We start from the raw sequence: 25,239 nt of genomic DNA, 5'->3' as shown, positions 1-25,239 counted from the left end.
TATATAAAAATAACAAAAATAAGTAAGAAAATATCATGTTTAGATAATAAAATACATATATACTAAAATAAAGAACAAAAACACATTTAAGATTAGAAAATAAATAAAAATAGTAACAATAATTGATAATATCGCGATATTATCATGAGAATATCCCAATATTCTTGTTATAATATTTCAATATTATCATTTTTTTGTTATTTTCAAAATATCAAGATATTTTACCTATAATATCGTTTGCTAAAAATACAACGACAATAGATATTTTGAAATATCTCTGATATCATTGACTATATATATGTATATTGCAGTTAATCTATGTTAACGAGACATGGCAAAACATGCCACATACTCGTGTCGACAAGACCCGACACACGTACGGGTATCGGGTGCGGCACGGGTATGTGGGCCTGTGGGTTGGGTCGTGTCCAACTAAGACCCAATCCAAAACCCACTCATTTTTTTTCTTGTCAAACCTCCCCCTTCCCACCCTCGGCAGGAGGAGAGAGAGAGAGGCCTCTGGCGAGCGACTGTGGTTTTCGGCGAGGGGAAAGAATGAGAGAGAGAGAGGTACCTATCTTTGTCTTCTTCTTCACCTCCTTATTCTCCTTTGTATTCATAGAGAGAGACGGTGGAGCTGGGGTCGGTCTTCTTCGTCTTCTCCTCATTCTCTTTCGTGGAGAGAGAGAGACCCCTTTTCCTTTATATAAAAAACTTTTTATTCCCCCTCCTTTTTTTTGAAAATTACACGTATAGACCTTATTTTCATTCCCCTCCCTTTTTTTTTTCGAAAATTACATACAGACCTTAATATGGATCGACGTATGATCCAAACCCAAACATTATATATATATATATATATATATATATATATATATATATATATATATATATATATAGCCATATCCCCATACCCTCATTTTTTGAAATTGCCGTGTCATACCGTACCCGTACCCACACCCGCTTCCTTACCCAGGTGACATAGCAGTTAATACAGGTGCAGTGCTCAAGTTATATATCAGCCTAACTTAATTAATGATATATGCAAATGACCAATATCAATATGTTGTTGCAATGGTTGCTATTGCTTGTTTTGTGGTTGAAATTTTTTAATGTTCATTCTAGGTACTCTTTATTCGTGACTGTTTGTGCCTGCATTTATTTGTTTTTGGTGCATATTTTGTGCTTCGTATAACATTCTTTTGCACTAGATTCATATTTCTAGTATCCACTTCGTAAGCATGATTTCTGCTTATTGATAAGGAAATGAAACCGTCTTTGGATCATTTGTGAAATTCTTTTTAATTCATTGTGAGATTCTTTTTATTGCAATGTGATTATGCCCTTAAATAGACTAAAGAAGTTTTACTGTGTAATGATTTGGCTTCCTTGATGGCATTACGTGAGCTAACCAGGATTTTTTTTTCCACGTGCAGTTGGTTGAATGTCCGTCATTCTATGAGATGTTACCCAATCCAGATTTCAGGTGGAAAATAGAGCCCCTTATTCAGGTTTGGAGAAAACAATCTGACTCTAAAGGTGTCTCTTTTGTAAAATTAGAGACATTTAGTCCCACAGAAAGTATTTGTCTGTTCAAAGAAGCACTACGTGATAACGAGGTACCATTACTTCTAGACTTATATAGTGTTCAACTATTTTGACTTACATTCTATGTCAATAATACTCGATTTTTGCACCCATATGGTGTCCCCTTATATATTAGTCATATTGAAAACTTTACAAAAAATGGTAATATTCCCATACCCAAGCCTTATCCATGTGACAGCTTTTATTAGAATCAGTTAATATGGTTTTTCATCTTGCTGCCTTCAGCTCAGCTGGAAAGTTGGAAACACATAAAACATGTGCTGTTTGTTCTTTTATGTTTATCTTTTTTTGTAACTGCTACGTTTTGTTCTCTAAAGGGAAAAAGTGCAGATTTACTGTGAATAGGTTTGTCCCAGAGTTGCCAGTCGAGGAAGCGGGAGCGGGAAGTGATTCGGGGAGCGGAAGAGGGAAGCGAGACACTTCTAAAATTTTAGGAAGCGGGAAGCATAGGATGACTTAGAAGCGAACCGAGAATCGTCTCAGAAGCGAGAAGAGAACCAGAAGCGACCTAGGAAGCAAACCGAAAACGACATAGGAAGCGACCCAGGAAGCAAATAAGGAAGCGACCTAGGATTCGAGTGGGAAGCGAAAATGTAATTATATATTTTTAATTTATCAAAATGTAAAAAGGTAGGCGTTGCACCCATTGAAAATAAGATGAGAGAGAATCGTTTACGATGGTTTGGACATATTCGGCGAAGGCCTAATGATGCTCCAGTTAGAAGGATGGAGAAATGAGAAAATATATTAGTTAAAAGAGGTCGGGGTAGGCCTAGGAAGACATGGATGGAGGTGATAGGAAAGGATACAAATGCTTTGAACCTCACCGAGGACATGGCATTGGATAGAAATGATTGGAGGAGAACGATTTATGTGGAAGACTCAGAATGATTTTCTTTTTTGGTTCATATCGCCCACCCCAATTGTTTTGGGATGAAGGCGTAGTTGTAGTTGTTGTTGTATAAGATTTATGTTATCATTGACAAAATAAAATATGAGTATCTAAAAAATGAATCATATATGCAAAGTGCAACCATTTAACAAATACATTTGTTGCAAACATTTAATAAATAATATATGAAGTAAAATTTAGAATTCATAATTTCATATTCATGTTGCAACTATTTAACAAATGCATCATGTTGTAACTTTCAAGCATTTAATAAAATAATACATCAAGAAAAAATCATAATTCACATTCCTATTGCAACCATTTAATAAATGCATGCAAGCATTTAATAAATAATTCATTAAAAAAACTAATAAATTTGATTAAGAAGCGTACATTTTTTCAACAGAAGTATCAATTGACTTGTTATTTGATGTTGTGATATCTGCAACATAGAAAATGAGAAATCAATAAACTCAAAGATTACATGGAGATACGGTTAAATTTTTAAGTGCAAAAAACAAATTACACATTTAAGCACTAAAAAGTAAAAACATAATTTAGTTTTAAGCATTTTAAAGTTTAATTAAAGTATAAAGTTATAAACTTTAAAATTAACATAATCTACTCATTCACTTTATCATGCAAACTTCAAAACAAAAGTACATATCACCGAAATCAAACTAACAAAATATTACAAGATCATGACAAAAAAAAGTCATTGCCAAACGGCTAAAGCAACGTAAAAGTTTCTAAGTTGGACTACTTCAACTACATCTTCAAAAGAATAATTAAGAATTCAAGAGTTCATTTCTTTGTCAACAATCAATAATCTGTCATCTTTCTCTTCTCCTTCGGGTCAGCAATAGATCGAGAAGAACTTTCTGCATCATCACGTCCTCCGTGCCCTCTACGACAATGTATTTTGTTCCTTCATTTCCTATAATGAATATATTAAAAAATTCAAATGTTTAAAAACCTTAATCTAAAATATAAAAAATACATATATAGAAGAAAGTAAAAATAAAAAACACAAGATGCATAACGCATACCTTGCCTAAGTCTCTTGTTAAATAAGCGATAAATCTGGCCTTGGGAAACTGATGGTCACTCTTATATATCTATACTAGTTCTACTAGCTCTATTGGATTGATTTGTATCCTCTTCAACCTCATTTGTACGTATGATTATCGGAGGCAATAGAGCTCTTAGTTGTTTATCTTTGGTTTTGGATTTGAAAATATTACTCGATTGTTGTGCATTATCATTCAAATCTCTCCAACGCATGTCTTCTAATCTTAACGTATTTTCTTCTATAATAGGAAGTTCTGGATTGATATCCTATTTTCAACTAGGTTCTTCTTTATAGCGATTGTTGCACCTTTTTATAACAAGAATACCAAATATGAATGCTAATAAATAATCAATGATAGATAAATATTTTACAATATATCAAAACAAAAATACAAAACACTTTAATTATACCTGTCAATCAATCGAAGATTCAAATGAATATACACCAAGGTATCAACACGATATTCATTGAGCCCATTTCTTTTAACATTATGAATGTAGCAATAGGTGCTCCACATTCTTTCTGCAGAAGATATGCTAATAGGTTGAGATAAAACCTTAATGGCTAATGCTCTCAACTCGAGTGTACCACCACAATAAAAATGCCACCAATTAAGGACCATCACTGTAGGATTCAATGCATCTATTTTTGTTGTATTCTGATTAAATATTTCACTTCTTGATGCAAAAGCCACAAGTTGTGACCTATAAAGTTTAGAGAGTTCTTCATTTCCAGCAGATATGACTTCAAGCGCGAGCATTGCACCATCTAAGATATCATTGTCTTTTTTTGCAAAAAAAAATTGTTTAATTATAACAAGAAAATGCAAATGAAATAATAAAATAATTAAATCATTAAAGTTTAAAATTTAAACTTTATTAAATAGATATAATAAAATTTTTACCAAGTGAAATTCGTTTGACCCCTCCTGGTGTTGGGATCTTGAGATACTCTGACTCGTAATATTTTAGAGTAAGCATGTGAGCTAGACTATGGAGGGGTATATTCATTCTATCTCATCTATTTGAGACAATCATATGAATCTTTTATACCAATGTAGTTGTCCTTTTAGATTGTCTTTGATTTTTTCCAACATGTTGTCCATGCCTTCATATAATTCACCAATTATAAGGCCTTCATAATCACAAAATTTGATCATCTTGTAGATGGGTTTTGTGATCATTAATGCTAAACGAACAAAATTCCACTATTCTTTATCATAACAGTTGTTTCTGTCGTAACAACCCTCATTTTCATAGTCTCATCAGATTGCTTCAACTCACTCCATCTATCTGATATGATTGTAAGCCTCAAGCTTCCCCTCATATCAAGCTAGCGCTTCAGAGTAGTATAATGTGAATCAAACCTTCTTTTTGCAATATTTATTAGCTCCAATTTTTTATTACTTCTAAAGATTGCTAATGTTTTTCAATGATTGGTGATATATTTCACAATTTCTTTACTTTGCAAATATGTCTCTCTTAACCAATGAAACTCGTGTGCCAAATCTTTGAAGATCAAATTAAGGGTGTGCACAATATAAGGTGACCAAAAAATATATTTATATGTTTGTCTCAATTCTTCACCAGTTAACTTGCAATTTGTTGCATTGTCTGTAATAACTTGCACAACATTAGAAGACCCTATAATTTTAAATCCAGTCTTCAAAAACTTGGCAATATTTGCAGCCGACTGTTGTACATTAGAAAAGTTGCTCACATATAAGAACATCGATTCAAAACAATTTGATGCAAGTATATTTATCAGGTGTTTGTTCTTTATATTTGTCCAACCAAATTTTTCTTAAAATTCATTTAACTCTATGTAAACATACTCTTTCTCACTATCAAGTAACGTTGTTCGAGCTTTTTCATATGATTGTTTATATTCAGACACTTTACTAACTGCTGATATAATATCTTTTCAATACGGTAATCAAAGCACATTAAAAGGTATGCCATTTGCACAAAAAAACCTAATAATTTTATGATCTACATCGTTTTTTTCTACCATTTTAAAGGTATCACTAATATCAACTGTGCTTCAGATTCTACTAGAGACAAAAGAAGATATCTTTTAAACTCAAATGTATTTGATGAAACTTTCACTCGTCGAACTTCCCTCTTAATTTTTTTTTGTCAACTGTGCATTTTTTGCAACTGTAGGACAAAAGACAATCCCAACACTTTGTCCCTTTGGAGCTCCCATGAGATATGCAAAAACTCGAGTATATTACCCATGATAAATATTTTTGAGTGCTTGCACATAAAAACCTGAGTTCCACCTTGCTTTTCAAACTGATATGGACAATCAGACCCCTTACCCTGTCTGACATTCTTATTCCTAACAGTATAGAGGATTCATACTCCAAATTGCAAAAGGAATCATCCTCATCATCATAATTGTTGAGATCGTAATTTGTGATAGTTATTAGTGAAGCAAATAACAAGCAAATATACCTGCATTATAAAAGTATATGCATCAGTCTAAAGCAACTATTACTGACAGCAAATGATGGGGAGTGAACACAAATCATTACTCTCATAATCTGCCAATTACTAAAACAAAAAAATTCAATGTGCCATCAAGAAACATTCAGTCGACTCTATCATATGCCATCAAGAAACATCAAGACTCACAGATAAACAGCCAACAAAGAAAACCTAAGAGATGGTACTATTACTGATGTTATTTCTGTGGCTGCTACTACCAAGACTGAAGAAAACATTTTAAATATAAATCAGGATTCAGGAATGAGTACACCAATGGAAGTTTAGCAGTAGCACTAAAAGAAGAGAGAGGTAATAAGAAAGATGAAGAAAATGCAGCTATGTGGCAGAATCTGAAAAATATGGAAGAAGTCTTTGAAAAAATTTGTTTATTGGAAGAATCAATGTTAGATAAAAACAATGATCTAGAAGTTCTGAGAGAAAAAATGAAGAGTTTGGAGGAATCCTTCCATTCTCTTATGGAGGATAAATTAGTCCTTGCCAAAGAGGACAATCTAGCTGCCAAGATTGATAACGTGACATATACTCTGCAAATATTGGAGGCATTGAATGCAAAGGCTGAAGAAAAATGTCTTTTCTCTGGAAACATTGATGCTTAATCAGATTGAGGAGCTCCAAACATGCTTAAAACTAGAAGAGAAGAACGTGACAGTATTGTTCAGTCTAGCAGTACTCAGTTGAATACTTTTGAAACCAAGATAAAATTTCTGCTGAAAGAGTCAGCAGCCAAACAAGAAGAAGTTCATGTCCTTAGAGCTCAAATCAAAATTATTGTGCTCCAATGTCTTGTACTTGATATGTGCAGAACGAATAGCAATCTCTCATTGGAATGCCAGAAGTATCAAGAGATCTCATCAAATGCTATCAAACTGGCCTCTGAATTGAAAAAGAAGAGTATAGAACAACAAATGCAATTAGAATCCATTCTGGACAAGCATTCTTTGACTGCAGAACAAAATCTAAAGCTTACATCTGGTGTAGAGCAGTTGATGGAATTACTCAATATAGATCTTGTTCATGGCTACCCCAACAACATTGGGACTGAACTAATTTTTCATAACCTTGGGAGCAGAGTTGGGCCTGCCACTACCCAAAATGAAAATGCACAGTTGTTTTTTGAGAGCACAATAACTAGTACTTTACAAGAGCAGGTGGGGCTGGAAATGTCTGATCTATTTTTGAAAAAGGCACTTGAAATGAAGGTTGTTGCACAATGAGAGAGAGAGAGAGAGAGAGAGAGAGAAGAGAGAGAGAGAGAGAGAAGAATCCTTGCAAACAATCAAGTTTTCAAATAACTTGATAATTCAAATACTCAAGACACAAAATAAATGCATAGTGTTTATAAGCTTTACACCACAAAAGAAATGCAATAAATGCGCGGTGTTTATAAGCTTTACACCACAAAAGAAGTGCAATAAATGCATAGTGTTTATAAGCTTAAGGAGACAACTCCTTACTGAAATTGTCCCTTTACAATGGGCTTACAGCCCTAGCTCTAATTAGAGCCGTTGGGAGTCACCCCAATGTCTCTTATTCTTACCTGTGGCTGACTGTGTACACTGTACACAGTCAGCTACTGACTGTGTACAAAAATAGTACATAAAAAAATAAAAAGAAAAAGTTACAAAAATAAGAAAAATTAAAAGGAAGAATTACAATCATATTCAACGACATGAATATGCGTAAAATGACTAAAATACCCCTACAACTAATAAAAAAAGGAATATATATTATATATATATAAGTAGATGGATACATGTACATATATATGAAATATATATGTATATGTATCTTCTTTTATACATATAAAATATATATTATAAAATACATTGTCTTATGTATTACAATTTAACACCCCCCCTCAAACTTAGGGCATAATGACCGAAAGTTTGCCAAGAAGGAAGTTGAATCGCGGAGAGAACAATGATTTGGTGAAGAAATCTGCCAGCTGATATTCTGAAGTTACATATGGAAGATCTATGACTCCTTTCAGATATGCTTCTCGGACATAGTGGTAGTCTATCTCGATGTGTTTGGTCCGTGGTGTGAGTTTTATGAAAACCCTTTTTAAAACAATATTTTTAGTGAAAATTCAGTGAAAGCCAGACACCAAAAATATAAAAACCGGCTTGCACAAGTGGTGGAGTCCGGGTCGATCTCAAGGAACGGAAAATACTTCGTATTCGAACACACAATCTAAACTACTCTTTATTGCCAAAATGAAAAGAATTGATTAAATAATTAACTAACTACGAGAGTACGACCCTACGCAGAGGGTTTAAACAAATAATTAAAGTGCCTTATTACAAACCCAAATGAATTGAATTAAATGAAATAAAAGCCTAATCTAGAAAGAAAAGCAAGTCTTCAGTGCTTGAGGCTTTCTGTCCCTTCTTGAGGTAATGTATGTTTGCTTGCACTTTGTTTTTTTTTTTTATATTTTTTGGCTCGAAATCGCTTCTCTCACACGTCCAAATGCTTCCCTGCAAAACACAAAACACAAAAACAAAGCAGTACGAGGAAACTAAACAAGAAATTAATAACTAATGACAAAAAAAATTATTCAGCAAAACAAGAGTTGAATTGACTAACCATGAACTAAACTCTGAGAAACTAATCTAACGACCTAACACTAAAAGACCAAATATCAAAACAGATTTGACTAACAACCAATTAAACACTTTAAAACCAGAAAATCATGAACTAATCAGACTTCCTAATGTATGATCTAACTTAGCCTAATTGAATATACCCACTAAAGTTATATTCTAAAAAAAAAACTTACAGAATTAACTACACGATTAAAGAAATTCACCTGTTGGAACTAAGCAATAAACTATTTGCTATCGACTAATTAAACTTTCCTTAAATGGCCTAATGAGATACCAAGTGCTAAACTATATTAAAACTGATATTAAAGCTGAACCGTTTACTAAAACAACTAAGGACTGGAGTGACTAACGCCTAAGATACAAAATGACTACTGCAAGACGTCAATGCAAGTATAAAATGCTGTAAACAAATACCTAAGTGATGAATCAAAACTAATAACATATATATTAAACCCAATAGCTAATGACTTGACTTGTGACTAATGTAATGAACAAAGAACTCAATTAACGTGTACTGTTAATGGAATAAAAGCAACAAATAGCTAATGCACCACTTAACTATGAAACTAATAAAAGCAGAAAACACACAGCTTAACTACAATTCAGGAATAAAGAAAACGTGAACTCTAAAAGTATGCAATAACGTAAAGCAATGTAGAACTGATGATCTGGACTGGTGATGAAACCAATAAATAAAAACGCTGCCACACAGAGTTATACGATCCAGCTAATCATCAGGGAAAATATGCAATCAGACCTAACCTATATGCATAAAAAAATAGAATCAAGATCTCAACGTATGCTACAGGCAATGAAGATGCAGAAAAATGGGAAGAAGGCATGTACTGATCCTATGCTACTAAGATGGGTAGAGAGAAGGACTTACCACAGTCGGCTAGATGGGTTGAGGAAAGACTGGTTCATCCTGGCTGTTGCTGCACCTTCCCAATGAAGAGGATGGAAGAATCGGTGCTGGGGAATACATCAAGAAGAGCAAGAAAAGGAAAAAGGGAGAGGAAGCAAGAGAGAGAGAGAGAGAGAGAGAGAGAGAGAGAGAGAGAGGCGTGGAATCCACCAGGAAAAGAACGACTTTTTCTTGCTGTATGATACTATTTATAATATTATATTAGGGTAAAACCATTTTTTCAAAACAAGTCCAACAACTTTCAATGATTTCCAAAATACCCATTTTAGCAAAACATGCTTTATTGTCTAAAGAAAACAAACAAACTTCTTAAACTAATTAAAGATTACAAATTAGCTACTCAAACTTAAGCTAACTAAACTACAATTAAGAAGTTCTAACTAAAAAAATTATATATATATATATATACAAGGAAAGCTTTCAAGAACACGATTTTCTGATAAAATTCAATGCAATGCGGTTTCTCAAAACTAATGGTAAAAATGGGTTTTTAAAGCAATTTTTACATGGATCATGCATCAATAATGATTAATAAAATGCAAATATTATGCATGATCAGTCCGCTTATGAAATGTATGGTTTTTGACAATAAAATTGCACTTTTGTTATCACAGCATAGCTTGGTGGGCCCTTCTACATTAATCCCAATATCTTCTAGTAGCTGATGAATCCATACAATCTCCATGGTAGTAGTCGCCATGACACAATATTCAGCTTCTGTAGGGGGTGGGATCAGAGAGAAGAATACCATCATCAATCTTCATTTTGGCTCCTACTATAGCAGGAGTTTCACAAACCTTATCATCCGTAATACCTGACCTGTCAATAATCTCAGAGGCAAGCTTAGTTTGAGAAAAAAAATACCCTCTATCAGAGTATGCTACTTCAATACCCAAAAAATAAGTTAGAAATCCCAAATCAGACATTTCAAACCTATCATTCAAAATTGATTTTATGCTTTTAACCCCTTTAGAATCACTTCCGATTATAAGCATATCATCCACGTATAAAAGCAAAATGACAATCCCTCTATTGGTTTTTCTAACAAATAAGGCAGTGTCAGTGAAACAGGAATAAAAACCATTTTCTAACATTACAGAGTTAAATCTATCGTACCAAGCCTTGGGGGCTTGTTTTAAACCATAAAGTGCTTTTCGAAGGAGGAGCACTTTCCCTTTGGGAGTCTCTTTTCCTGGTGGAGCATCCATATATACCTCTTCATTCAGATCACCATTTAGGAAGACATTTTTAACATCCATTTGATAGATGCTCAATTTGTTGATTGAGACACCAGTAATGAGACATCAGACAGTAACCATTCAGGCCACAAGGACAAAAGTTTCTTCATAGTCAATTCCATATTCTTGACTATATCCCTTTGCAACTAATCGAGCCTTATATCTCTCAAGAGATCCATCGCTCTTAGTTTTTACCTTAAATACCCATCTACACCCTATTGTTTTCTTACCCTTAGGAAGATCTTGGAACTTTCAAGTCTTTGCCCTGTTGAGAGCAGAAAGCTCACATTTCATTGCTTTTAGCCATTCATCATTCTTTTTGGCTTCTTCAAAGTTTCTGAGTTCTATATAGGAATGAATGGCGCTAAGGCATGCTCTATATTTAGGAGTAAACGAATAATATGAAATAAACCTACAAGGCATCTTTCTACTTCTCTTAGATCTTCGTAGGTTTTCATCATTTGTTAAATTGGACCCACTAGGTTTATTGAATTTTTCAATTGCACTCCTTAAATTGTTTATATCTCTATGGGTATATGTTATAGGATTTCTCAATGCTCCTTCATTTTTATGTTGGGTGATAGGTGGATGGGAAGAGCCATTTTATTTGTCATTGACGTCATTATGAATGAAATCGTCATCACTATGATCACTATCATCATCATGTTCTAACATTTCAAATAAAAAAGAGTAATCCATGTTTTCTTCAAAGGGTTCACTCTTTTCAAAACCATTAACATTTTCCAGAAAACAACGAAACTCTTTTTGGGTTTCAGAATATCCAAGAAAAGCGTAGGCAATGGCTTTTGGTGAAAGCTTGTCGTTCTTGTCAGTAAGAACAAAGCATTTACAACCGAAAATTCTCAACCGACTATAGTCGGGTTCTTTGGTATACAAATTTTTAAAAGGCGAGATATTGTTCAAGTTTTTAGAAGGTAGCCGATTTATATGATAGACAGATGCTAAAGCCGCTTCAGCCCAAAAACCTTTTGGGATGTTTTGAGAAACAAATAATGTTCGAGTTGTCTCTATTATATGTCTATGCTTTCTTTCGGCTAATCCATTTTGTTGAGGGGTTTTCGGACAAGATCTTTGGTAAAAAATACCATGACTTTCAAGATAATTTTTAAATTCACTTGAAAGGTATTCTCCACCAGAGTCGGTTCTAAAAATTTTTAGATTCCCATTAAATTGATTTTTAATCATCATATGATAGGTTTTAAAAATTGAGAAAACTTCATATTTGTGTTTAAGAAAATAAATCCAACAATATCTCGTGTAGTCGTCAACAAAAATGACATAATATGCAAAGTTTCCTTTTGATAGGATGGGTGTCGTTCCCCATACATCCGAATGGATAATTTCAAAAGGTCTTGTTGTAAACATTAATCTTTGACAAAAAGGCATTTTTTTCATTTTCCCAAGAATACACTCGTTACAAGTGAAATGACTTTTACATAGACTTTTAACAAAAGGTAAATGAGAATTTTTTGTAATATTTGGATGTCCAAGTCTCTTGTGCCACACATTAATATCCTTTTGTTGGACTACATTACAAAACAGGTTTTTTGAAATTTGAAGAGAATCGATATAGTATAGATCGCCCTTCCTAGAGTCTTCCCCAATCAATCTTCCGGACCGGCGATCCTGTATCCAACATTTGTTAGATGAAAACTTTATATCACACCCATAATCCGAGAGTTGAAAAACGGAAAGCAAATTTAAGTTTAATTTGGGTATAAATCTAATTTTTGGAATAAAGAACCCTTGTTTTTCAAAATTTTCTATTCCTTTTACTTCAAGAAATGTTTTATCCGCGGTTGAAACAAAAGATGGAGAGCGATTTTTTAAGTATTCGGAAAAAGAACTAAAACTTGGGGTCATGTGAAAAAAAGCACCCGAATCTAAAAGCCAAGAGGTCTTACCGGGAGGAGAAGAGGTTGACATGGCGGCTCCGGAAATAGCCCCTTTTAGAAGAGGTTGAAGTGCATCCACGATTTGTTGAAATGAGAGAGCTCCATTTGAAGATGACGAACACTCTTCCTTTTGAGGTTGGGATGTAGTAGCCATGGCAAGTAACTTTTTCCACTTTGGGCAAATATGCTTGATATGCCCCGCTTCCTTACAAAAATGGCATAAAAGCTTTGCTATAATTCTTCTTCCCTCCTTGACCACTTGAGTTTTGATTCTTGAAGTGAGGAGGCTTGTAAGTCCTTAAGTTGCTCCCCGGTCTTGAGACGACATTAACTCTTTCATTTTCTTCATCATTCGAAGGTGTAGCTAGAACACTTGGGTTGTTCTTGCTTATACCCATACGAGTCTCTTTCCCCACTTAGTTTAGTAATCACATCTTCAAGAGAGGAGGAAGTGAAGGCGGATAAAAGAGAAGACCGGATTTGTTCGAATTCAGGCCTAAGCCCATTCAAAAAATTAAAAAATCTATCTTCTTCCAATTGTTTATGACGAAGCTCTATGGTTTTTCCACTCCACTTGGGTTCGAGCATAACAAGCTCATCCCAAATAGAAGAGAGTTCGACAAAATACTCCCTTATAGTCATTTCTCTTTGATGAAGAGTTAGCGCCCTCTTTTAGACATAATATTTATGAGACAAGTCCCTAGAGGTATACATCTTCTCAAGGTACTCCCACACTTGAGAAGCCTTCTTAAACTTGATAATATTGGCGTTAATTCTTGTTTCTACGGATGAGAAAATCCATGAGAGGATTTTAAAATTTCTCATCTCCCATTCTTCATGCTTTTTTGTGTAGTCTTCAAGAGCCTTGGCTCTTTCTTTGCCTTAAAGGATTTTTATTTCTCCTTTCTCCATCAAGGTTATCTTTGGCTTCGGTTCGGGAATCGAGCTTTGGACATAGCCCCAAAGCCCTTTTCGTTTAATATGAGCCTCTATGTTTCGGCCCAAACGTGATAGTTGGACCCATTGAGTTTGAAGCCGAGAGAAAAATGAGTCTTTTTCATCCATTAGAGAGGAGAGATGATGAAAAAGAATACGTACCGTAAACGATTCTCTCTCATCTTATTTTCAATGGGTGCAACGCCTACCTTCTTACGTATCTCCTCGTTCTGAATCTTATCTTTTATTATATTTCCACACATCCATCTAAGCATACGCATCTCAGCTACACTCATTTTTTGAATATGATGTCTCTTGGCAGCCCAACATTCCGTACCATATAGTAAAGCATGCCTAATAGTCGTCCTATAAAACTTTCCCTTCAACCGCAATGGCATTCTACGATCGCACAACACTCCAGTTGCACTTTTTCATTTCATCCACCCAACCTTTATCCTATGATTTACATCTCCATCAATTTCTCCATACTTTTGAATAATAGATCCCAAATATTTGAAACAATCATCCACCAGTATTTCTTGCTCACCAAGCTTCACTACACTCTCATCATTACTTCGTTGCTTACTAAACCGACATTCCATGTATTCTGTCTTACTCTTACAACAACAACAACAACAACAACTACGCCTTCATCCCTAAACAAATGGGGTCGGCGATATGAACCAACAAAGAAAATCATTCTGGGTCTTCCACATTAATCCTTGTCCTCCATTCATTTCTATCCAATGCCATGTCCTCGGTGAGGTTCAAAGCATTCATATCCTTTCCTATCACCTCCATCCATGTCTTCCTAGGCTTACCCCGACCTCTTTTAACTAACTCTAACTTACCAGTTAAAGACCCTATGTTCCAAGTGACTAACCTAATTTTATGGTCTTGGACTAACTTCTTTACCCCCACCCGTCCAACAAAGTGAGGGAACCTTTGCCTATTTGACACCACACCCGGGTGCCAGTGTGACGCGTCGCTTTCGGGCGACGACCTAGCAACCCTTGCCCATTTATCACTGCCTCCGGGCCTATAGAGTACAGCGCGTCGCTCAGTAGGGAACGCCCCAACAAAATTCTCATATTGGTTCATATTCATAGGGTATGACTAAGTTTTTATGCTGACTGTCACAGGCCTACCGCAACCCTCCTCCTTTATCCGGGCTTGGGACCGGCAGTGTATAACTAAACAGTTATACACAGGCGGAGTTATTCTGTCTTACTCTTACTCAACTTAAAACCTCTTGCTTCCAATGTCTGTCTCCATAATTCTAACTTAGCATTAACCCCAGCTCTAGACTCATCAATCAAAACAATATCATCAACAAACAACATATACCACGACACATTTTCTTGAATTGATCTCGTAAGCTCATCCATCACTATAGCAAATAGGAAAGGGCTTAAAGCAAATCCTTGATGTAACCCAACCGTTATAGGAAAATTTGTTGTCACCCCTCCACAAGTGCGGACATTGGTTACTACTCCTTCATACATATCTTTAATTATTTTAATGTACTTGAGAGAAACACCTTTCTTCATCATTGTCCACCAGAGAACGTCCCTAGGTACTCTATCGTATGCCTTCTCTAAATCAATAAAAACCATATGCAAATCTTTATTCCTCTCTCTATTTCTCTCGATAAGTTGTCTAAGAAGATGTATAGCTTGCATAGTTGATCTTCCAGGCATAAAACCAAATTGATTCTCCGATATCATGACAACCTTCCTCAACCTAGACTCAATCACCCTCTCCCAAAGTTTCATAGTATGACTCATGAGTTTTATACCACGATAGTTTGTGCAATCTTGTATATCACCCTTATTTTTATATAGAGGCACCAAAGTACTCTTCCTCCACTCATTAGACATCTTATTTGTCCACCAAATCTTGTTAAAAAGATTTGTCAACCATTCTAAACCTTTCTCTCCCAAGCATTTCCAAGCCTCGATAGGAATACCATCTGGGCCAACTGCCCTTCTTGATTTCATTTTCTTCAAAGCCTCTGCAATTTCTTTCTTTTGAATATTGCGCATGAAGTCACGATTCATCTCATGAAAAGAAATAGAGAAGTCTCCAAGATCCTGAGCATGACTTTCATTAAATAGCCTATCAAAATAATTTTTCCATCTCTCCTTAATCTCCTCATCTTTGACTGAAACCCTTTGTGTTTCATCTTTGATACATCTAACCATACCCAGATCCCTCGATTTCCTATCTCTCATCTTTGCAAGCCTATAAATATCCTTCTCGCCTTCTTTGGTATCCAACTTGTCATAAACCTCCTTATATTCCTTATCTCTCGTGTTTCGAACTACTTTTTTAGCTTCCTTCTTTGCTATCATATACTTCTCTAAATTCTCCTTATCACGACTCTTACTTAGATTTCTGTAACACTCTCTTTTAACCTTAATAGCAAATTTGACATCCTCGTTCCACCACGATGTATCCTTACCTAGCGGTGCACCGCCTTTAGACTCACCCAATACCTCCTTAGCCACCTTTCTCATGCCACCCACTATCTTATTCCACATTGATTCTGAATCCTCCTCAAGACACCAATCAACTTTCTTAACTACCTGCTCTACAAACATTCCTTGTTTAGCTCCTTTCAGTGCCCACCACTTAATTCTAGGATCTATCCTATGTCTATCCCTTTTGCGGTGTTGTCTAATTCTAAGATCTAAAATTAAGACTCTATGTTGTGTAGCTACACTTTCTCCCGGTATAACCTTACAATCGATGCAACAACCCCTATCTCTCTTTCTAAGTAGGAGAAAATCTATCTGACTCGTATTAACCCCACTTTTAAATGTTACTAAGTGAGACTCCCTCTTCTTAAACCAAGTGTTTGCTAAGATCATATCATAGGACAAACAAAAATCTAAAATCCTTTCTCTACTTTCGTTTCTTTCTCCTATACCATAGCCTCCATGGATACTCTCAAAACCATCCCTACTAATGCCTATATGCCCATTAAGGTCACCGCCGATAAAAAGCCTTTCTCCATAAGATATCCCTTGTACTACTCTATCTAAATCTTCCCAAAATTGACGCTTAATGGAATCATCTAAACCTACTTGAGGAGCATAAACACTAATAATATTAATAATATCTGCACCTAATACTAATTTAATAAGTAAAATCCTATCACCCTTCCTACGGACCTCAACTACATTATCTATAAACTCACGACTCATAACAATCCCTACTCCATTCCTATTCCTATTTATTCCTGTATACCAAATCTTATATCCCCAAGGTTCTATCACTTTTGCTTTCTCACCTACCCATTTGGTCTCTTGTAGACATAAAATATCAATCTTTCTCCTACACATAACATCTACTAACTCTACCAACTTACCAGTTAAAGACCCTATGTTCCAAGAGGCTAACCTAAGTTTATGGTCTTGGACTAACTTCTTTACCCCCACCCATCCAACAAAGTGAGGGAACCCTTGCCTATTTGACACCACACCCGGGCGCCGGTGTGACGCGTCGCTTCCGGGCGACGACCTAGCAACCCTTGCCCATTTATCACTGCCTCCGGGCCTATAGAGTACAACGCGTCGCTCAGTAGGGAACGCCCCAACGAAATTCTCATATTGGTTCATATTCATAGGGTATGACTAAGTTTTTATGCTGACTGTCACAGGCCTACCGCAACCCTCCCCCTTTATCCGGGCTTGGGACCAGCAGTGTATAACTAAACAGTTATACACAGGCGGAGTTATGAGGATCCACTTTAATCACCAAAAAATCGAGGGCACGCTTTTCGAGACACCCAAAAAATTGAGAATCCACACGATCTTTCTTTCTCCAACCTTGCTCTGATACCATGTGAAGAATCCTTGCAAACGATCAAGTTTTCAAATAACTTGATAATTCAAATACTCAAGACACAAAATAAGTGCACAATGTTTATAAGATTTACACCACAAAAGAAATGCAATAAATGCACAATATTTATAAGCTTTTACCCGCAAAAGAAGTGCAATAAATGCAGAGTGTTTATAAGCTTAAGGAGACAACTCCTTACTGAAATTGTCCCTTTACAATGGGCTTACAACCCTTATTTATAAGCTTTAGCAACTCATAAGAGTTGTTGGGCTGATTCCCAACAGCTCTAATTAGAGCCGTTGGGAGTCAGCCCAACGTCTCTTATTCTTACCTGTGTACAATAATCAGTGTACACTGTACACAATCAGCTACTCTCTGTGTACAGAAATAGTACATAAAAAAAGGATAAAATAAAAAGAAAAAGTTACAAAAATAAGAAAAATTAAAAGGAAGAATTACAATCATATTCAACGACATGAATATGTATAAAATGACTAAAATACCCCTTAAGCTAATAAAAAAAAGAAATATATTATATATATATATATATAAGTAGATGGATACATGTACATATATATGAAATATATATGTATATGTATCTTCTTTTATACATATAAAATATATATTATAAAATACATTGTCTTATGAATTACAATTTAACAAAGAGATGGAGAGAGCGAGATGCAATAGAGAGTGAGTGAGAGAAACAAAGAGAGCGAGAGATGGGGAGATAGAGAGAGCGAGAAGAGTGAGAGTGAGCGAGAGAGCGAGGGATACTGAGAGACAGAGACAGAGTGAGTGAGAGAAGAGATGGAGAGATAGAGAGAGCGAGAGGAGAGTCAGAGAGAAAGGAAAAGGGGTTCGCACCTACCGAAAACTTGAGAGAGAGGGAGAGAGTTCCGACTTCCGAGTGAAACAAGAAACCCTAGTTGTTTGAGTTTTTTTGTTTCTTCACAATTTTTTTAAAAATCTCCATTTTGTCCTCATTAACAAAATATTTTCTTTTATTTTTTTTTGTAAAAAAAGTTTAAGAAAAGGGCAAAACTGTCCACCGATTTAATTTTTTTTTAACAAGTAACTCGCTCTATTAAAGGGAAGTGCATTCCGCTTTAATGGGAAGTGTGTTTCCCTTTAAAGGGAAACACACTTAAAGGGAAACACACTTCCTAATTAAACTACTTGCTTCCCCGCACATTTCGGAAGCACCATGTTTCGCTCTTTCGAAGCGTGTTTTGGGAAAGCATGCTTTCCAGAGCCTATTGGCGCTTCCGGTAACTCTGGTTTGTCCCAGTTATGCCTTTCCCTTGGTACAACCATCAGTAACAGGTTGTAACCAGATCCTGTTGGGTCTGGGATAGACAGGTTTATGTTTGTCTTCAGATCCGTCTGATTTAGGTCCACATTTGTTTCTGATGGTTAAGTCCCTTCCATTTCAGATTTTTTATTGGATATGTGATGCAGAGCAAGATCGACCCAGATCCATACAGCTTGACCATGGTAGGGAACCAGACCTGCACGATGGGATCGAGGATCAGACCCAAGCAGTGGATCCAACCCAATTCCAATCGGTACCAAGACGCCCCAGATCCCTGCGTACCTACTCCAGACGAGCATAGGGAACACATGCCCGGACGCCCCAGATCCAACAACAAACAGAAGTTGTCTCAGGTCCAAAACCGGACCCGAGACCTGGACCCAACTACACCCTTTAAAAGGGCCAGTCTAGGGTTGCATGAAAAAATACACAGAATATGGGATTACCGCAACCTTTGTTTTCTTGAGTTTTCTGATTGCCTTTCAGCAACCTCTTTTCAACGTTTGTTTATTGTTCTCCTTACCTGCTTGTTTCTTTGTTTCATTTCCTTGTTAGATTGCTTATTATTGATAATAAAATCAACCACTGTTCATTCAACGGTGGTTTTCAATATCATTCTCAGCATACTTCACGACTAGTGCAATCGTGAATCTCATTTCTCAGCCCCTACGTGCCAAGTTACAAGCAAGAAACGTTGCGTCACGTGCAACACGATACCTCCCTGCATCAAAGTGGTATCAGAGCACAACCTTCCTCCTTCGTCAGCGGCATGACTCAAGAGGCGAGAAATGATCCTGCGAGTGGAAAAGAGCAGGAGGAAATCGGTAACGAAGATCCAATGTTGCGTATGATGGAGATGATGACAAAAATGCAAGAAAATATGTTGCGTATGAACAAAGAAGTGGTGGCGATATCCAAACGGCTGGACGAGATTGAAGGTCGGCTCGTCGCCCTAGAGTCGCCAGCGGAGCCGCACACGACGTCAACATCAAAAATGGGTACGGGTGTGGGCGACTGTGTAGTCAATCTCGTCAATACTATCGTGATCGACCCCACCCAACTGAGCCGTCAGCCTGTCGTGCAACTGGAAGGCACCGAGGAGGACTTGCGCAGGGATGCTGGTCGTGCGACATTCCCGCCGGTGGTACCGTTTCTGAACCTTGTCCCGCAGTGAATAACCAGATCAACAACACTTTCCAACCGAACGCGGGGGTCGTCATAAGGCCTTCCGACGCCGGCCTGAGTGCGTAAGCCTGGCATCGAACCCTAGTACAGGGGCTGCAGGCCAAGCATGACCTGCAGGGTTCGAATGAGATGCGGGGCTAGGCTGCAGGCGCGCCTGCGTTGGCTCGGGTCATTGTTGACCTAACAACCCTCCCGCCGCGCGTGCTTGGTGGATCGGTCGCAGCCCACCAGCGCGCCGGGGGGTGTGGACCCTTGTGGGTCGGACCGAACCCGATAGGGTCCGGTCAGGAGCCAGTTTTATCGAGCCCCAGATCCGGATCCAAGGGACCATCCTTTGGGTCCTATGGGGCGGGTCCGGGCCCCGAAACCCATTACCCGACCTACCCAGTTGGGTTCGGTTCGCGGTTCACCCTGAATCAGACCCAACCCACTATGTTTGAACCCCAAAATGGATCCCATGCTGACCCAAACCCCTATCAGACCCGGACGGAGCTCCAGTTTGAATTTGAGCCGGGTCAAAACCAGACCCATCCTGTTATGGATCAAGGATCGAGTTCAAACCAGGCCTTCTCACACCACAACTCGATCCATGATCCTACCTACCTTATTCTGGGTCCGACGAGTAGTTTAGGACTTGACCCGATCCAGATCCAATCGGGTGAATCATCCCGATACTACGCAAACCAAACCCAATACACGTACTAGACCCAATCCATTAACCCAACCCCGATCCAGAACCCAATACCATACCCGACTCACTACCCCTACCCTGACCCAATCCATAACCCAAACCCACATTATCCCGTTCCTACCCACCTAGAACCTGAGACTCGACCAACCCACACCTTTAGTAGGACCCCCTTTCGTACTGGTGCCACAACGCCGGACACAGATGGCTCCCACCCATGGGCTAGTCAGACCGAGGCAGAATCAGCAGGGACCGACGCGACTTGAACGCCGACCACACATCGTTGGAGTTCGTCAGCACCAACATCTAGGCGAGCAGTACCGCGCAGAGGGTGATAAAGCAGTGTGGGATGATGACGCTTTCTGGAACGAGTATCCCGCAGGAATGGTGGAGACTCGTCAACAGAGAGCACCATAGCACCCCTCCACCTACGGGGTGAAGCTAGACCTTCCGGAGTTCGCAGAACGATTCGATGTAGAGCAGTTCTTCGACTAGTCCTATGCCGTACAATTCTTCTTCGACTACCACACTGTCGTTGAGCACCGTCATGTCTTTCTAGCGTCTACTCGGTTGAGAGGCCTAATGCAGACATGGTGGGTTGAGCTATAGAGGTCGAGGGAGCGGCAGGGACTAGAGCGCATACAGACATGGGAGGAGATGCAGTCCAAGTTCGCGTCGTTAGATCACGTTGAGAGAGCCTACAAGGAGTACCTGACCCTGCGTCAAGGCACCCGTACTGTGACGAAATACACTGCTGAGTTCCATTGTCTATCCCTGCGAGTGCAGATCGAGGAGACCGCCCACCAACAGGTTACAAGGTATATTTTTGGTCTCTGTTTTGTTATTTCTGATGATTTCAGTTGTATCACAATCGAGTCATTAGATCAGACAAGCAGATATGCCATGAATGTGGAGGAAAAATTGAAAAGGAGGCAAGATTATAGGACCTCTCGTAGTGACCAGTCCAGTCGACCTAAGTCGAGTTTCCCAACTAGGGGAGCGAGCTCTCCTAGGAAGGAAGACTCAAAGTCCACCCCTAGAGTAGACCCTAGCAAACCCGACCAATTCGGACCTGCATACAATACTAGATTCAAAGCCAAACCTAGTGAGTCTACCATCCGTTGTTTTAGGTGTCAGGAGTTAGGACATGTCGCGTCCAAGTGTCCCACCATGAACAAGAACGCCTATCTCATCGAGGGTATAATTGAGTCAGCATCCGATAGTGAGAGTGAGCGTGAGTCATTGGTTGAAATGATGAGAGGGAAGTTGTAGAGTTCGATCGCAACATCAAAACTTATTGTCCATCCGTCACATTTTGACCGCACCCCGTGAGCCGACCACTGCAAAATGGTTGCAGAACAACATTTTTAGAACCCGGTGCAATTGTGAAGGTCATGCATGTGATGTTATCATTGATACTGGGGCGTGTGGGAATATGGTGTCCGAGAGTGTCATGTCCACCTTAAACCTGAAAACGGAAAAATTGTCCCAACCTCACAAAATGACATGGTTTAAGAGAGGAAACGAGGTTCCTATCACCCAACGTTGTCTAGTTCGGTTCTCTATGGGGGAGCATTACCACGATGAGGTGTGGTGTGATGTAGCCCCTATGAGTGTGTGCCACATTCTTTTGGGACATCCCTGGCAGTTTGATTGCAAGACCATTAATGATGACCCCAAGAACACGTACTCGTTTATTTTTAAGGGTCATAAAATAGTTCTTCTCCCTATCAAGGAGATTGGTTTTCCTACTGTGGATAAGCCTGAGCGAGTTCCTCGACTCGCGGGCCTATCCTACTGGTCTTTCTTGAGCCATTGTCGGGAGGATGGTTATTGTTATTCCCTGGTGGCTAAGTCGTCGATGAGTACGTCATTGCCCGTTCCTGCGGACATCACCCTCCTTGTTGAGGAGTTTCACGATATTATGCCGGATGACCTTCTTGATGGTCTACCTTCGATGAGGGTGGTTCAACACGCCATTGATTTTGTCCTAGGATCTAGTCTCCCTAACCTCCCTGCGTACCACATGAACCCATCCGAACATGCTGAGTTGTTGAGGCAGGTCCAGGAGTTACTGCAAAAGGGTTTTATTCGTGAGAGCGTGAGCCCTTGCGCCGTACCCGTCCTGCTCACCCCTAAGAAAGATGGGTCCATCCACATGTGTGTTGATGGTCGAACAATCAATCACATCACTGTCAAATACCGCTTTCCCATTCCTCATTTGGATGATATGTTTGATATGTTGGTTGGTGCTTCTATTTTCTCCAAAATTGATTTAAAAAGTGGGTACCACCAAATCCGTATCCGAGAAGGGGATGAATGAAAAACGACATTCAAGACACGTGATGGATTGTATGAGTGGTTAGTTATGCCATTTGGGTTGTCAAATGCCCCGAGTACGTTCATGAATATGATGACCCAAGTGTTGTGTCCTTGTATAGGAAAGTTTGTCATTGTATATTTTGATGATATTTTGATTTATAGTTCGTCTTTATCTGATCATTTGAGTCATTTACATCAGGTCTTAGAGATTTTAAGGAAGGAAAAGTTGTATGTCAATGCCAAAAGTGTGAGTTTATGACGTCAAGTGTTGTTTTCTTGGGTTTTATTGTGTCCTCTGATGGAGTTAAGGCAGATCCCGCCAAAGTCCGTGCGATTGTAGATTGACCTACCCCAAAGACTATCGGAGAGATTCGTAGCTTCCACGGGTTAGCCACTTTCTACCATCGTTTTGTGAGAAACTTCAGCACCCTCATGGCCCCTATCACGGAGTGCCTAAAGGGGACTAGTTTCTACTGGATGTCTGCTACGGGAAAAGCCTTCACGCTCATCAAAGAAAAAGTGACTAGTGCCCTCGTCTTAGCCCTTCCTGATTTTAGCGCAGTCTTTGAGGTTGCGTGCGATGCTTCTAAAGTGGGAATTGGCACAGTCTTGAGTCAAAACCGCAGCCCCATTGCTTTCTTTAGTAAAATGCTGACTCAAGCCAGGTGCCAATATTCCACTTATGATGTCGAGTTTTGTGCCATGGTACAAGCCCTTCGCTATTGGAGGCATTATCTTATTTATAAGGAGTTTGTCTTGTACACGGATCATGAGGCATTGAAGTATCTGAATAGTCAAAAGAAATTGAGTGCTCGTCATGCCAAGTGGGTCAGTTTCTTGCAAGACTGCACATTCACGATTCGTCATCAATCTGGTACTCTGAACAAGGTAGTTGGCGCTCTTAGCAGGAAGAACAACCTTCTGATGACTATGTTAGTGCAGGTCATTGGGTTTGAGCAGTGCAAGGAGTTGTACCCGACGGACCCTAATTTCCAGCAAGTCTGGGAAGGGTGCCTCTCCTCTGATCGCACAGTCGACCAACGATTTAGTATACATAACGGTTACCTCTTTCGTGGTAACAAGTTATATGTGCCTTCATTCTCCCTTAGACTCTAGTTGATTTTCGAGCTACATAAAGGGGGGCTAGCTGGGCATTTTGGACATGATAAAACGTTCGCCCTGTTAGATGAACGTTACTTTTGGCCAAAAATGCGCAAAGATGTTGTCAAGTTCATTCAAAGTTGTCGTGTGTGTCAAGTGTCCAAGGGTCGATGTCAGAGCAGTGAATTGTATACGCCGTTGCCCATCCCGGAGCGTCCCTGGGAACATGTGTCCATGGATTTTATTGTGGGTCTTCCTAGAACCCCACATCGTTTTGATTTCATTCTAGTCGTTGTTGACCGATTTTCCAAAATGGTTATTTTTATCCCATGTAAACAAACCACTGACGCCTCGTTAGTAGCTTCATATTACTTCAAGGACGTGGCTCGCTTTCATGGATTGCCGCACACGATCACCTCAGATCGTGACACGCGTTTTATGAGCCATTTTTGGAAATCGTTATGGGCCTTATTGAAAACTAAGCTTCAGTTCAGTAGTGCTTACCACCCACAAACCGATGGCCAAACCGAAGTAGTGAACTGCAATCTAGGGAACTTGTGAAGGAGTCTAGTGGGGGAGAATGTCAAAACTTGGGACCTAGTATTGCCTCAAGCCGAGTTCGCATATAACAACTCCATCAACCGGTCCACAGGCAAGTCTCCTTTTCAAGTGGTTTATGGTCGGTCACCCACCCATGTAGTAGACCTAACACCTGTGTCCAGTCCCCCAGACCCAACCCCAGACGCATTTGACGCCATCGAGTACATGCGTGATATCCACCGATAGGTCCGCGTCAAACTTGTGGAAAGCTACGAAGCCTACAAAGCTTTCGTAGACCAAGGTCGTCGAGATGTCCAGTTTCAAGTCTGTCAGTTAGTATGGGTTTACTTGTGTCCCGAGCGTTTTCCAGTGGGTACTTATGGCAAGTTGAGTCCTAAGAAGTATGACCCTTTTAAGATTCTTCGACGATTGGGCCCGAATGCTTACCTCCTTGAACTGCCCGAAGATTGACACATTTCGGCTATCTTCAATGTGTCTGATCTATATGCTTACTGTGGAGACAACAAGTC

General features: G+C 38.7%; 1 protein-coding gene across 5 annotated transcripts in view; it reads left to right on the top strand.

Annotated features, from left to right (window-relative positions):
* LCAT3 (lecithin:cholesterol acyltransferase 3) overlaps positions 1-25,239 on the top strand; it is a 118,093-nt gene that overhangs the window by 79,529 nt on the left and 13,325 nt on the right. For all 5 annotated transcript variants that reach the window (XM_089993976.1, XM_089993977.1, XM_089993979.1 and 2 more), the window contains one exon: positions 1,437-1,619. In XM_089993976.1, coding sequence (XP_089850102.1) covers positions 1,437-1,619 — 183 coding nt within the window. The remainder of the gene's footprint in view (positions 1-1,436; positions 1,620-25,239) is intronic.

The sequence above is a fragment of the Nuphar pumila genome, chromosome 17 (genome assembly GCF_984573655.1).
Source record: "Nuphar pumila chromosome 17, dmNupPumi1.hap1.1, whole genome shotgun sequence".
Taxonomy (NCBI): Eukaryota; Viridiplantae; Streptophyta; class Magnoliopsida; order Nymphaeales; family Nymphaeaceae; genus Nuphar; species Nuphar pumila.
The sequence above is the reverse complement of the archived record's forward strand: the minus strand, read 5'-3'. Positions and strand labels throughout refer to the sequence as shown.